The 12,787-nt window shown below is 42.8% G+C and overlaps 3 protein-coding genes and 1 non-coding gene across 4 annotated transcripts; 2 read left to right on the top strand and 2 right to left on the bottom strand.

The window, feature by feature from the left end:
* Nucleotides 1-219: 219 nt before the first annotated feature.
* LOC139300834 (U12 minor spliceosomal RNA) lies at nt 220-373 on the bottom strand. Its single transcript, XR_011598856.1, has one exon. It is a non-coding gene; the product is annotated as a U12 minor spliceosomal RNA (small nuclear RNA).
* A 499-nt stretch (nt 374-872) lies between these two features.
* poldip3 (polymerase (DNA-directed), delta interacting protein 3) lies at nt 873-6,108 on the top strand. The gene is made up of 10 exons (XM_070923215.1): nt 873-964; nt 1,732-1,841; nt 1,989-2,422; nt 2,551-2,595; nt 2,712-2,783; nt 2,877-3,098; nt 3,620-3,697; nt 3,808-3,937; nt 4,212-4,278; nt 4,851-6,108. Exons 1-10 carry the CDS (start codon nt 897-899, stop codon nt 5,065-5,067), a joined length of 1,443 nt encoding a protein of 480 aa, XP_070779316.1. The 5' UTR covers nt 873-896; the 3' UTR covers nt 5,068-6,108.
* A 711-nt stretch (nt 6,109-6,819) lies between these two features.
* On the top strand, nt 6,820-8,570 carry rrp7a (ribosomal RNA processing 7 homolog A). Its single transcript, XM_070923696.1, has 7 exons — nt 6,820-6,886; nt 7,085-7,227; nt 7,339-7,464; nt 7,569-7,692; nt 7,873-7,970; nt 8,061-8,268; nt 8,380-8,570. The coding sequence occupies exons 1-7, from the start codon at nt 6,820-6,822 to the stop codon at nt 8,463-8,465; spliced, it is 852 nt and encodes a 283-aa protein (XP_070779797.1). The 3' UTR covers nt 8,466-8,570.
* A 354-nt stretch (nt 8,571-8,924) lies between these two features.
* LOC139300802 (zona pellucida sperm-binding protein 4-like) lies at nt 8,925-12,057 on the bottom strand. Its single transcript, XM_070923991.1, has 12 exons — nt 11,865-12,057; nt 11,629-11,753; nt 11,234-11,354; nt 10,998-11,132; nt 10,683-10,855; nt 10,307-10,386; nt 10,037-10,170; nt 9,749-9,932; nt 9,521-9,665; nt 9,375-9,444; nt 9,163-9,297; nt 8,925-9,076 (listed from the first exon to the last, which is right to left on the bottom strand). The coding sequence occupies exons 1-12, from the start codon at nt 12,055-12,057 to the stop codon at nt 8,925-8,927; spliced, it is 1,647 nt and encodes a 548-aa protein (XP_070780092.1).
* Nucleotides 12,058-12,787: the final 730 nt, after the last annotated feature.

The following is a 12,787-nucleotide window of genomic DNA, read 5'->3' as shown; positions in this document are numbered from 1 at the left end:
TTTGGTGAAATAAAATTGGTGTGTACTCCATGGCAGAGAAGTATTCGTTCCACGGTGTGTACTTTGTGATATAATTGCATTGCATTGATTCTAACAGTATGCACTTCTAAGTTTGGGGTACATGTCGTCTATTACATCAGCACGACTAATCACATCTTGTCAGTGGTTGTTTAGTTGATATATTCCAAGGTACATTTGTCTTTAACATATTTAGGGTTCGGGGAAGGTCCTGGTCCCGCGAGGCATCTCACAAAGTAGGCGAGTCACCTCAGCAGGCAGACCTCTGCCCTTTCAAAAATTGATCTCGTAAGTTGAACGAGGACACGGGCGTCACCCCGCGTCGTTATTTTCCTTACTCATCAGTTTAAGGCATAACTAGTCAAGTGTCGAAGACCGACATAGACACAATGTCCAGGTGTTCTCTGTTAGGGTGCCACCTATGGCTCACTGGCAATATTTTATTTTAGTTTCTACTAACAGTTTCGTGAGTGTTGGATAATACTTTGTGGGAATACAATGTGAAATAGTGTTTTGATGGTCTTAAATTATATTTGTTATCCGCACAAAACCACTGTACTTGTTGCTACAATTTGCCGCAAAGGCTCATGGGTATCGAGGCACGGCCTCCATTTGGATTTTGTCAAGATAATCGATCGCAGATTATTCAATTGTAACGGGACTGTGGTTTCATTCTTAATAAAGATATTTTGTGTGTTTCGACACTACATCGACATCCATCCTTAATTGAGAAGCACACGATCAAGACACAGCTAAATTAAAACAATGAAATATGTCGTCAATTCCCGAGTAGCAGTTTGCAGTCTGGCCCTATTCGGCTTCCGTATCCCTATCTAAAGCCTACCTCGTACGCACGCTCTGTGAGGCAGAGTGAGAAAATGGCAGACGTCTCTTTGGATGAAGTGATACGACAGCGCGGTATTTACCTCAAGGCTCCAGCTAAACGGTATTAAAACTATCACTGCACTGATGGACGTTCGCTTGTTAAGGACGTGCCAACTTGTAGTCACATTTTTAAAATCATAACGAGAATTGAGAGCTGTTGGTAGCTAGTTGGTAGCTATTTGGTTACTGTAAGCTAACGTTAGCCTATTACAGCAACCAGCGAGTACAATGTAAACGCTAGGCTGTTAGCTGTAGGCCTTTACGTCTGAAGCCATTCATCGCTAAATTTGAAAAACATTGATTGATTATTCAACAAACACCCGATTACTAATCAAACTAATAGTTAGTAGTCGCGATAACGCCTAAACTTGAAAAGCTGCGACCATTTGCTTAACGTTACATTGTAGCTTCATAGCTTCACTCCCCAGCGAGCTAATATTTATGTTGCTAGTAAAGCAGGTTTTTGCTCCCGCATATTTAACAAGTGTGGTTGCTGGAAGCTCCGCGTTAAATCATCGTGGTGGCTTGTCATGTTTAAGACTTAATACTTTCCCTCCTCCACTGTGTGAGGAAATACAGGCGGTATTATATTCTCATATTGAACCCAGTACAACAGCCTTTGAATGCATTACCCCTGTACTGTGTGAAATCTAGAAATTATTATTTAAGTAATAAAATGAACGTTGCTATTGAAAGTGTTACTGCCAATATATTTAATACTTATATGAGCTATTAAGAACTTTAAAATGTGGAATGGAGGCCTGTATACACAATCCTAATGGGTGTTACAGTATCATTGATGAACTTAAAGAGACTTCTTTCTCTCAGACCCATGTTTGGACGAGGTGCAGGGGGGATTGGCAAGAGTTTTGATGCCCGGCAGAAGATCGGGGTTAATGATGTCAGACAGCGGCTTGGAGGAGGAGGAGCAGGAGCAGGTAAGGGCCATCATTATTGCCTAGACAAATAAAAATGCTTGATCATGTATGCCTTTTATAATCAGTGAAAACCACCTGATCAAAGAGTGTTTTGTTTTGGGAATTAATACCAAGTTTGCCCTCAATCTTCTTCCCGACTCCCCTCAGGGTTTCAAGTGAAAGATGCAAGAGAAAAGCTGGGTCAGAAAGATGCACGCTTCAAAATCCGTGGAAGGGGAGCAGCAGCAGCAGCAGGCGGAGTGCAGGATGCTCGGCAGATGATCAACTCACGCAAACAGGGCCAGAATCAGTTCAGTGTTCCTGCACAGACCACTCAGAAAACAGCAGTAACACACCAACTACAGAGCCAGACACTTGTGCCACAGATCCAGATACACACCAACAATCTTGCCGGTGTGAACTCACGGCAGTTTGCCCCTAATGTACAAGGACTTGGTGTGAGGGGCAGCGCAACGCCACAGCTGAGCAATAATAAGAGAATGATTGATGCTCGTGATAGGCTGAGCCTCAAGAGGAGCATTGGAGGGACGCAGACACAGGCAGCTGGCATAGCACCCCTCAAAATAACCAAGACCATCCAGGTGAGGTTAAAATAAGTTTATTTGTTCTTAGAAGATCAGTGACACAACCTGCATGTATGCATGCTCAAAGTTGAAGTGTAAAAGCACATTGACATGTTTACTCTAATGTTTGATGCTTCTTTTTACAGCAACGTCCATTAGGGATGTTAGGTGGAATACATGCAGCTACACAGGTAGAGTAATTTCTGTTTTGACAAAATATTCCTCTGAAAGAGAACACAATGCTCCCTTGTATAATGGCTAAGATTGTAAAACATGCTGCTAAAATAAATTCACTTGTGTCCCACAGCCTGTCTCAAATGATGGCATTCCCAGTAAACAAATGAAGATCACTACGGCTAATAGTATGCTACAATCACGGGTAAGAGCCGCTTCATGACAGCTGACATGACCTTCTATACTGTCTGAATCAACAGAGACTAATATTTCCTTTCCATTCCTTTATTTTCTACAGTCTGGTACAGTGGGCTCCTCATTCTCCATGTCAGCCCCAATCACCAAGGTGGTTAAAAATGATGCTTACACGGCCCCACGTCCTCCTGTCCCCGTGGCTCCCACCCGGCCCAACACCAGCATGGCTGCCACCCGGTCCTCAGCTGCAGCCTTACAACCAGTCTCCAGGACTCTCCAGCAAAGCACAGCAGAAACCAGCACAACAGTTCCTGCTCCCCCACAGGTAAACCTTCCTGCTTGTATCTGTCGCTCAGTATGCACTCCTTCCCCACCTTTGTTGCTTGTCTCCACCTAATACTTTTATTCAGTGTAATTTGCCTTTACGTTGGATACTACAAATCAGTAACGTTTCTAATTGAGCCTATTGATAAAAACCAACCAAGTTAAGGTTGACTGATAGTTTAGCACGGCAGTTAATTAGAAATGCTTTCACTGAAAGCTGTTTGGTGTTTACCCCAGTAATAAAACGTAGGATTTAATACAGGTAAACTCTTCTGTGTTCAAAGGAAATGTTGATGTGTCCTTAGATTTCCTACACACAGTGGTTAACATAAAGTCATTGCTTGAGGATTGTGTTTGTAGTGAAATCCTGAATTGGTTTTGTGAGCCGACCTCTTCGTGATGGTGGCGAGACTGCAACAGCTGTAACTGTAATGAAATGCTTGCACACTTTTTTTTTTTTTTTTATGTCAGCCATTGTCATGCATATGCTTGATCATGTGGTGTTGTCGTATTTCTTCCTAGCCTGCTTTCAGTCCTTTGGAGGGGACTAAAATAACAGTGAACAACCTGCATCCCCGGGTCACTGAGGAAGACATAGTTGTGAGTAAATCGCACTGATTGCCAATAACCTTTTTGTTATGTTTGATATTTGATGACGCGCTGAGTGCTGTAGTGCTGTGATGACTCATTCAATGTGTGTTTGTCCACAGGAACTGTTCTGTGTGTGCGGGGCCTTGAAGCGAGCTCGGCTGGTGAAGGTGGGCGTGGCTGAAGTGGTGTTTGTGCGTAAAGACGACGCCGTGAGCGCATACAGGAAGTACAACAATCGCTGCCTGGACGGTGAGTGCCGGTAGCAAGGGCACACACATCAAATGGCTCTCTGGGTTTTGGGCACTGGCTTCTGTTTTGCATGCAGTTCACTGACTACAGTACTGATGACACGTGTGCTGGTTAAGGACGTCACGTAACGTTTGTTAAAACAGTGTTTTTGTTGAGCTGAAGGATAGCCAAGTTAGATGTAGTCTGCATCACTGAGACTGCCTTTAACCAGATAGAGTTTGGGTGTTTCTGTGTATCATCTGTTTTTATTATCTTTTCTTCTTGTCCACCCCAGGCCAACCCATGAAGTGTAACCTTCATATTCAGGGAAATGTCATCACGTCTGATCAGCCCATTCTATTGTAAGTGAGCCTGCAGGGTTTCATTCCTTCATTTCAAATTAATCTGTAGTATTCCTGTAATTTCCCTCAACCACAAGTGACTGAAATTTATGTTAACAAAGTATATAGAATAGTATCATGTGTCAGTATCACAAATGGTTACTGTGCATATCATATTCAAAAAAAAAATGCCCCAAAAATAGTAACATGTCTTCTATAAAATTTGATAAAATGAATCACCTGAAAATACTTAAGCAGTGACTGTCCAGGCATTTGAGTGTTTAGCAAGCTTTTTAGTGGGACATTGAGCTGCCATTGATGAAGCATTTACTCAAATAACACATTTGGTGATTGGATTATTCAGTCTAAACTGTGGACATGGTGATTCCAATTGACCACTCACAGTAAGCTTTGATAAAAATGTGATGTAATTAAGCTAGCTTCACATTGAAATGTGAATGCCTTTGGCAGTTGCTGTGTTCTTGGCTTGCACTACCCACCAGAGTCTTAAGGAATGTAATGCTTTTTGCATGACAACTATCGTTTTTTTAGTTCTAGGAAATGTGACATCCCCTTCTCTCCTTGACTCCTAGGAGGCTCAGTGACACTCCCGGCACAGGCGGCGGTACGAAGAAAGACGGTCTGCCCCCTTCCTTGTCTCGCCCCGCCCGTCAGCGAGCCTCCTCTCAGCCCACTCCAGAGGTGGACCCCCAGACCATCATCAAAGCTCTGTTCAAGTCCACCCCACAGTCCACCTCCACCACTGAGCCCCCCAGCTCACAGGCCACTGCCTTTCGCATCAAAATATAGCTCATGTCCTGTATGAATACACTGTCTGTTCATAAACATATTACTGCATTCTCAGTGTTCACATACAAACTGTGTTTTTCACCGTGACAGCAGGCAGACCGCATTTTCTCATATGAAACTCATTTTTACACATTTGATATACATGACTTATTTGAACGTGAAATTCATGGATACTCAACATCTTGTTTTTGGTTTTGTGGTATCCAAATGTCACCAGTTTGTTTGAGATGGACCAGTAGAAAGAAGTGATGTGATTTGTTGTTTTTATCCAATGTGGTGGGGGATGCCAAATCAAACTGGACTTGTAGGTTGTTGTTTTTTTTTGTTTTGTCAATTCAATGCTAGCCCATTTGGATATGTTGAGTTTTTTTTAATACTCCAGTTTAGCTTCACCTACCCCCAGAGTCCCCAAAAAAAAGACTTAAAAACCTAATTGAGCCGCATTATCATTATTAAGAGAAACATTATGTTTAAGGCCCTGTACATCCACACAGGTGTGTTCGGTTATATTGTCTGTATGTCTTTTCGGATTTTCCAGGTGTTTACAGATCATAGAAATAAAGCGGTATATAGACCAAACAAAAATAGAAGAAACAACACAACGCAGTAGATACCACATCTATCTGATAAGGCAAGACAATTAAGTTGTCCTCAGCAAACCCTCATTAAAAGTCTACCGAACTTCAACCTGAGAAGAAGTCTTACTAGCCAAAATAACTGAAAACACTTGTGTGAGCAAATCAGAAATGGACACACACTATAATACCATAATAAACCAGTTTATAAACAGTCATGTTGACACTTTGTTTTTACCATCCTTGTTTTATCCATATTCTTGTGTGCCCTGTTTGTGACTGGTTTTACTTGGTTGTCCAGTTTTGAAGCAGTATAGGTTTAATTCTTTCTAGTATACATTACACTCGATTTATGTTCAAGGACTGTAAATTACTTTTCTGTTGCTTTCTTGGTAGGTCAGTCAAGAAGAGACTAGAGAGGTCAGATCTGTCTGTGAAATGTTGCCATTAAATATTTAGCTTTGTAGATGTTGTCTGAGACTCGTCTTTCCTGTCTGCCATATGATGATGATGATGAGGATGCATTTTTTAAATATAAATTATACATCTTCTCAAGTGCTATCACAGTTTGTCTGAATTTTCAGAAGCCGGATTTTATTAATTTACCCTGGTCATCAAATTTATACATAACATATTTTAAACAGTAAATATTACATGTTTACAACTAAATCCCAACAGCCAGAAGTAATATAAAATGATTTGGAAGTTTGAATACTCTATAGCTGATGTGTTCAAAGTTAAACAATAGTTCTAATTAACAAGAATGACTGGTAATGACTTATGTTAAAGCAGCAGATTTTTTTCTTCACTTTTTGGGTACAGTATTTGTGGTTATGCTAAAAAAAAAAAATATAGAACTAATTTGTTTGGAATATAGGATCAACTAAAACATGTCGATCTTATAAGACAACTGCTGTGTTTGGAAATTTATGGTGATTTGGGAAATATGTCACTGGTAAAATAAAAATAACGCTGCGTCATCTTGGTAATGTTATCTGATTATTCTCCTGTACATGCTTATATTACAATATGTTTGATTTCTTTAATGACATTTTTGTACGCCATCGTTTACATTTGAGTCTTATTGGGATTGTGTTTCCATTTATTAACAAAAAAATTACCCATTAAGCACTTATAGGGATTTTAGTTGTACTTCCGGTGTGAAAGGTCACACAAAATGGCGCCGTCCAAGAAGAAACATGCCAGTAGCAGCCAGCCTTGTATTATCCCAGGCGGATTTACAGGTATTGACGCAATTAATCATATTACTTTCAGCTTTTCGCCAGCATACACACGTTTCTCTTGTCAGTTGACATGGTTTGGGGTGGTTAATGATGCGCTCTTCTGCCTGTTGGGCAGGGATCGCTCGGGGTTTACAGATACTGTGCTGACGGATGTGTTGGCTTTAGGTGTGTTTGTGTTTCCCATGTCTCTCCTCGCAGTGCTGCCCTTACAGTTCAGTGCCGACAGCGTTGCTCAACACAAGCTGTATGTGAAAGAGCACAAAGTACGAGCAGAGAAGAGTTCTCACAGACCTCTGGACCGGACTCTGTTTGTGCTCAACATCCCCCCATACTGCTCACAGGTACCGTGTGTTCCCCACTGAATGGCTGACTGCTCTAGACGATTTGTGGAAGGTGTAATTCCTTACAGACCACACGTGACTGTCTTATCTGCCCTGCTGTTTGTGTTTCAGGGTGTTGTCAAAGAGTTGTTCTCGCGGTTTGGCAGTGTTCAGTCCGTGGAGCTGAGAGACCATCCGGGCTCCTTCCAGGACTCTGGACCCAAGCTGTCCAAGTTCTTCAAACCGGCTGAGAAACAGGTTGGCCCTCACTGCTGCTGTGACACTACGAGCAAACGTTCACTGCACTTGTTGTGCACAGTCTATTTCAGGTCATTATTATTTTTTGCCTCTTGTCCTTTCAGGGTTTCAAAGTGGGCTACATTGTTTTCCAAAACTCCTCCAGTTTAGCAGCAGCTAAATCACACCCACATGATGTGCCTTTGGTGGTCTGCACAGAGCAGCGTCCAGTGAAGACAGGAGTACAGAGTGAGTGACGCAGTCTTTTTTTTATTAATGCACGGTTTATTCTCATTTTATTTCATTTTGTGTTGCTCTTTTGAATATGAACACTACATGTTCGGTGTGAGCCAGGACCTTGTCGATCAAACACCTTCACTTCAGTCTCATGACAACATCCATGTTGTATGTTTCACTCTCTTATGCCAGAATGGATTCAGCAGCACACAGAGTTTTTTATCCAGCCGGACAAACTGCAGCAAATAGTCGACTCCTTCATGGGAGAGTACGACAAGCGGAAAGAAGAGGTGAGAATACATTCTGCAGCTCTTCCTCCGACCATCACCCGCCCATCTGGCCCACGTGACTTCAACTTGGGTTTGTGTTCTTTGTCACAGGACGCGGAGAGACAGAGGAAAGAGGCTGAGCAGCAACAGGAGGATGAAGATGGCTGGGTGAAAGTCACAAGAGGTTCCAAGGGTACCAAGGCCCGCCGTCACAGTGAGGCAGCCAATCAGAGGACTCTACAGAAAGAGATGAGGAAGAAGAAGAGGAAGGAGCTCATGAACTTCTATACCTGGCAGCACAGGAACACGCAGAAAGAACGTAAGTTGAGTCTTTTCTTCATCTGCAGGCTAGAATTTGTCCTTAATTTTGGTGAAGGAGGTTTGTAAAACAACTTTATGTTGAAACTAAATTGTTTTTTTGTTTTTTCAGATATTGCTGAACTAAGGAAAAAGTTTGAGGAGGACAAACAGAGGATATCTCTGCTGAGGGCACAGAGGAAATTCAGACCTTACTGAGTCAACTGCCCCCATTTTTCTCTGCTCATTTCACCACTTTTGTGTGTTTTAGCGACATTTATGAACCTGAGCATTTTGGTGTTAATAAACTATTATTCTGACTGACTTATTTTCATGATTATTGAGTTACCAGCGCATCACAAGACATGAATAACATTTGGGAAATCATTGATGTTGGTAGAAGAAAGTATTTAATTAAAGGTGACATGCAGGACCAAGTACATCCAGTACAAAACTTCCATAAAAAACAATTTAAGTATAATTAAAAATAGCTCTGGGAACAATTTGCACCAGTGCTTTGGCCTTGATTTTTTTTCTTTCTTTACAAAAATGGAAGTAGCCGTAATGAGTGACTACAGCTATGGACTTTACGATCAACAACAACTTTATGATTAACCTAATACCCAATCCTGAATTAGGAAAACAAGATTGAATGCACATCACAGAAGGTGAAACGTTTTATTGAGATTGTTCACAGTCTACTTTTGCATCACAAGCTTGCTGCACTTCTGGCTTCTTCCCCTTTCTGATGCTGGACCACACAGTGAACATGAGGACCAACAGCAGGGCGGCACCAACACCAGAGAGCAAGTACACCGTCACCTGAAACACTGAGGCACGGAGGAAATCATTTAATGCAAGTATTGCCGTTGCTTCATCACACGGAAGCTATAGTTTTGTGCTGAGTGGGACTTACTTGTGTTCTGTTTCACGCATGGGTTGTCCTCCAGTTGAGTGTTGTTCTGTCCCAGCAGCAGCGGCCCTACAGAGACCAGCTGGATCTGGTGGGACTCAGGCATCGCCTCTCTTCTCTGTCTCTCCCCCTCAGATGCTGTGGGGGAGAGGCAGAGGTTTAACAACACCACATATAAACAGCACATGCGGTGAAACATGCTGTAACATACTCACAAATGATGGCACAGCGCTGTGCACAGTCGACATCATTGGTGCAGATTTCCACCCAACAGTAGAAGTACATCTAAGTGAGAGATGACACATGTCTGCAAAGACGCACACTTTTAGATTATTGAAATATGTGGATGTGGTAATCTTACTTCCTCCACACTTGGATGGCCTGTCTGAGGGTCCAAGAAGGCAAAGGTCTTGACATCGAACCTCCGGACTTGGGAGTGGGAGGTGGTCTTCCCCTGGTTGTCCACAGGGACAGAGCTTCTCATGTTATCCAAAGGGTTGGGACATCTATCCAGGAGGAGAAGAAGTCGTCAGCTGCTAAGCAACCAATATGTCATCTCAGGTTGCCACTGTACTTGCCTCCATCTTACCCGTCATAGAGAAGCGTCCACACAGAGTGTCTAGACGCTGGGTAGGCAAAGCAATCCCGCACACGCAGGGAAAGGGTAGGGTCTGGAGACGGCTGGGCGATGGAGACCTGCACGTATGCGGCTTCACGCAGGGGCAAGGTCAGTGGAAGCTGGTCCTCAGGAAAGAAGGATGTGAACGATGCATCTAGAGGAACAGATCATCACAAATACAGTCATTAAGGTTTTGTTGACTTGATACAATGCAAAACCCACACTTGAGTGATGCCATACAGCTCTCCATTTTATCACCTTTGGCTATTCTCATCTGCACTCTGATGGTTCCCAGTGCAACCACAGGCGGTGGGTTGGTCACTGCATACAAGGACCTCAAGTCTGCTGCACGCTTTAAATCCGACGTTTCATATTCACACTGGACCTGGAGACTGAAAACCCCACACTTATCAGTGCATTTGTCACCACCTGTATGCTTCAATTGTGAGATAACCTGTAACCTGTAACCACTCTGTCAGAGCCAACAGCTTTACAGTGGTGTACAGAGTTTGTAAAAAAAAAAGTCACCTAAATGGTGAAGTTTTGGTTTTACTTCTGGTATGCAGCTCCTCCACTTCCACCTCATAGATCATCACATCTCCATCTACCTAAAAACCAGGCAGAGAAGAAGGGATTCAGTCATATGAACTGTTTACTGATGTTTAAGCCATATGCAAGAACAACATTTCAGTGAGACAATCACAGCTCTATACTGTCAATTCATTTACATGTTTATATCTAAAATGCTGTGTTTAGGTTTGTACAACTGTGTATAAGTTGTTTTAAACTCCATCTGCAACAAAATAAATGTTGTTGAGTAACTTTTATAGTGACGCCTCATGTGATGGAAGGTTGTAAAAGAAGGGGATATTTTTGTATTTTCTTGTAGTGGAGGTAGCATTACCGTCATATTTGCACCGCAGTCCATGACTCCAATCTTGAAGACAGCTGTGTCTGGGGTGGTGACCACAGGGAAACACTGTGGCTGATCCTTGACTATGAGGCTGCTGGGATTGATGGGCATGTCGGTGTCTGTAGCCTTCACCGAGAACACAAAGTGTCCATCCAGAGAGCAAGCTGGAGGGGGTGTCAACACACAGGTATATGCAGGCTTTTTTTTTTTACACTTAAACAAGCAAGTTGACCATATGCTCTTATTTGGAGGAAAGGTCAGACATAAATAATTTACCTACTCACAAAATCAAAATGCCAATCTTACCATTGAGTCTGTAGTAGCAGGTTAAATCATGAGCATCATAGCAGCATCCCAGTTTGTAGCAGGCATCACTGGAGATGCTTTGGTGGCCACAGTCCACATGCAGAGCTCTTTTTATGTCACAATCTCCAGGTAACGCTGGAGAAGACAGAGAGAAGTACATTGTTTCGTGTAAATAAATGATCAGACGAGCACTGATTTGGAAGACATAACTGCGTCAGTGAGCTTGTTCCACTCACGTTTAGGGATGAGTCGAGTCCTCTCACTGTATCTCTTTATCAGAGGACAGCTGATATTTACCCTGAACCATCGATCCTCCCCTGTCAGCTGTACCTGCAGAGGAATGACCACTTTGCTGCCCTGAGGATCAAAAGTACACACACTTTTTTTTGTAATTCATAGTGAGAATTGAAAACTATTAGGATTCAATCACACTAATAATAAGAAGCTATTGCGATACAATCCATAAAGTTCGATTAATTGGTGATCACTGTTTCCAGATTTTTACAGTTGTCTTCACCTGCTTGTTTCAACATCCTAGTAGTTTTCCCCTTCGTCCAGGGAAGTGTCCAAAGAAACTATTAGTAATGCTGGGGAAGGCCTTGCTTTTCAAAGAAGAGACACATATTTTTACCTCAATCAGTGCATAGCAGCTGTCATATCTGCTGAAGAAAGAGAGGCTCTGGTTTTTCTCTCTGCCCAGTCTCACTCCACAGGACCCCTCAGATTGAGGCACTGGGAGTGTGGCCCCTGTCATGTCTGGGAAAACAACAATGGACACATGTTGATGGATTCAGTGCAACAGTTGGGAGCCTATTCCGGATTTATTGGAATGGAAATATAGTATTGCAACAAAGAAGGCGAGCTTACCTTTAACGTGTATGTTACTTTTGACCAGTGGACCAAAAACGGCTCTTATCCTTCGGGCAGAGCAGGTGACTCTCGGCAGGGCGAGCTGCTCGGGCGCTTTCTTCATCTGGACGGTTGGGAGACTCCCACAGTGTTGAGCCACGAGGGCAAAAATGAAAGAAATCAAATAAAGTTTTGCACAGTGATAATCCATCTTCTTATAGTGTAGATGCTTTGGCTTATACGGTTTCGGCCCCAGAAAGATCCGGTTGTTTCTTCGATAGGGGAAAGGGGTCACGTGACTTCTCTTAATTAGTGTTAATTAGCGTGAAGCTTGCTGCGTCACCCGACGCCTCACTACATGCAGGTACGTGCTTTTCGTCGCTCACGCGTCTTTGCCCACATGTGCGCCCTGAGAGCTGCGTGCAGAGGTTACAGCTGATGTGCATAGTAGGTCAGAATAAGCCGGTGATGAACAAAAAAGGTCGACATTTGAATAATACTCATCATGCCGAGCACATGCATGGGCCAAGGTATCCTCTGGGAGCCATTAGATGAAATCATTGCGTAACTCAAAGACCTTGCCAACCTCGCCCCCTCTCCCTCTCCCTATGGCAATGCTTGTACCCATCTAATTATTACATAAGCAACTTTTAACCTTTATTCACTGCTGCATCCTGTCAGGGTTTCAGACGAGTGGCCCATGTGCGTTGTCTTGATCTGTGATTTGTATTAAAAGTTCATCAATTCTTCCAAGTATAACTGGTTTTGTGAGCAAATGTTATGATGAGCTGCAGCGTCTCAGCAGAGACACAGGTCAAATCCCGCGAGGCTTTCATCTGCTTTGTAACTCGTATTATTTCATTTGAATTGGGGATGTGATGGTTTCAATCAAATGAGGATGAAGACACAAAGGCTATTCTACAAGGACATAGTGGATGTCT

The sequence above is a fragment of the Enoplosus armatus genome, chromosome 17 (assembly GCF_043641665.1).
Source record: "Enoplosus armatus isolate fEnoArm2 chromosome 17, fEnoArm2.hap1, whole genome shotgun sequence".
Taxonomy (NCBI): Eukaryota; Metazoa; Chordata; class Actinopteri; order Centrarchiformes; family Enoplosidae; genus Enoplosus; species Enoplosus armatus.
Note: the sequence above shows the minus strand (reverse complement) of the source record. Positions and strands in the feature narration are given on the sequence as shown.

What these genes read in the sequence shown, in the direction of transcription:
- poldip3 (XM_070923215.1), top strand. Translation starts at nt 897, where the DNA reads ATGGCAGACGTCTCTTTGGATGAAGTGATACGACAGCGCGGTATTTAC. An exon ending in GAATACATGCAGCTACACAG is followed by an intron (nt 2,596 to 2,711) that starts GTAGAGTAATTT and finishes TGTGTCCCACAG; the next exon opens with CCTGTCTCAAATGATGGCAT. An exon ending in TCACTGAGGAAGACATAGTT is followed by an intron (nt 3,698 to 3,807) that starts GTGAGTAAATCG and finishes GTTTGTCCACAG; the next exon opens with GAACTGTTCTGTGTGTGCGG.
- rrp7a (XM_070923696.1), top strand. Translation starts at nt 6,820, where the DNA reads ATGGCGCCGTCCAAGAAGAAACATGCCAGTAGCAGCCAGCCTTGTATT. An exon ending in TCCCCCCATACTGCTCACAG is followed by an intron (nt 7,228 to 7,338) that starts GTACCGTGTGTT and finishes TTTGTGTTTCAG; the next exon opens with GGTGTTGTCAAAGAGTTGTT. An exon ending in AGTGAAGACAGGAGTACAGA is followed by an intron (nt 7,693 to 7,872) that starts GTGAGTGACGCA and finishes CTCTTATGCCAG; the next exon opens with AATGGATTCAGCAGCACACA.
- LOC139300802 (XM_070923991.1), bottom strand. Translation starts at nt 12,057, where the DNA reads ATGGATTATCACTGTGCAAAACTTTATTTGATTTCTTTCATTTTTGCC. An exon ending in AAGTAACATACACGTTAAAG is followed by an intron (nt 11,754 to 11,864) that starts GTAAGCTCGCCT and finishes TTGTTTTCCCAG; the next exon opens with ACATGACAGGGGCCACACTC. An exon ending in ACAGCGCTGTGCCATCATTT is followed by an intron (nt 9,298 to 9,374) that starts GTGAGTATGTTA and finishes TCTCCCCCACAG; the next exon opens with CATCTGAGGGGGAGAGACAG.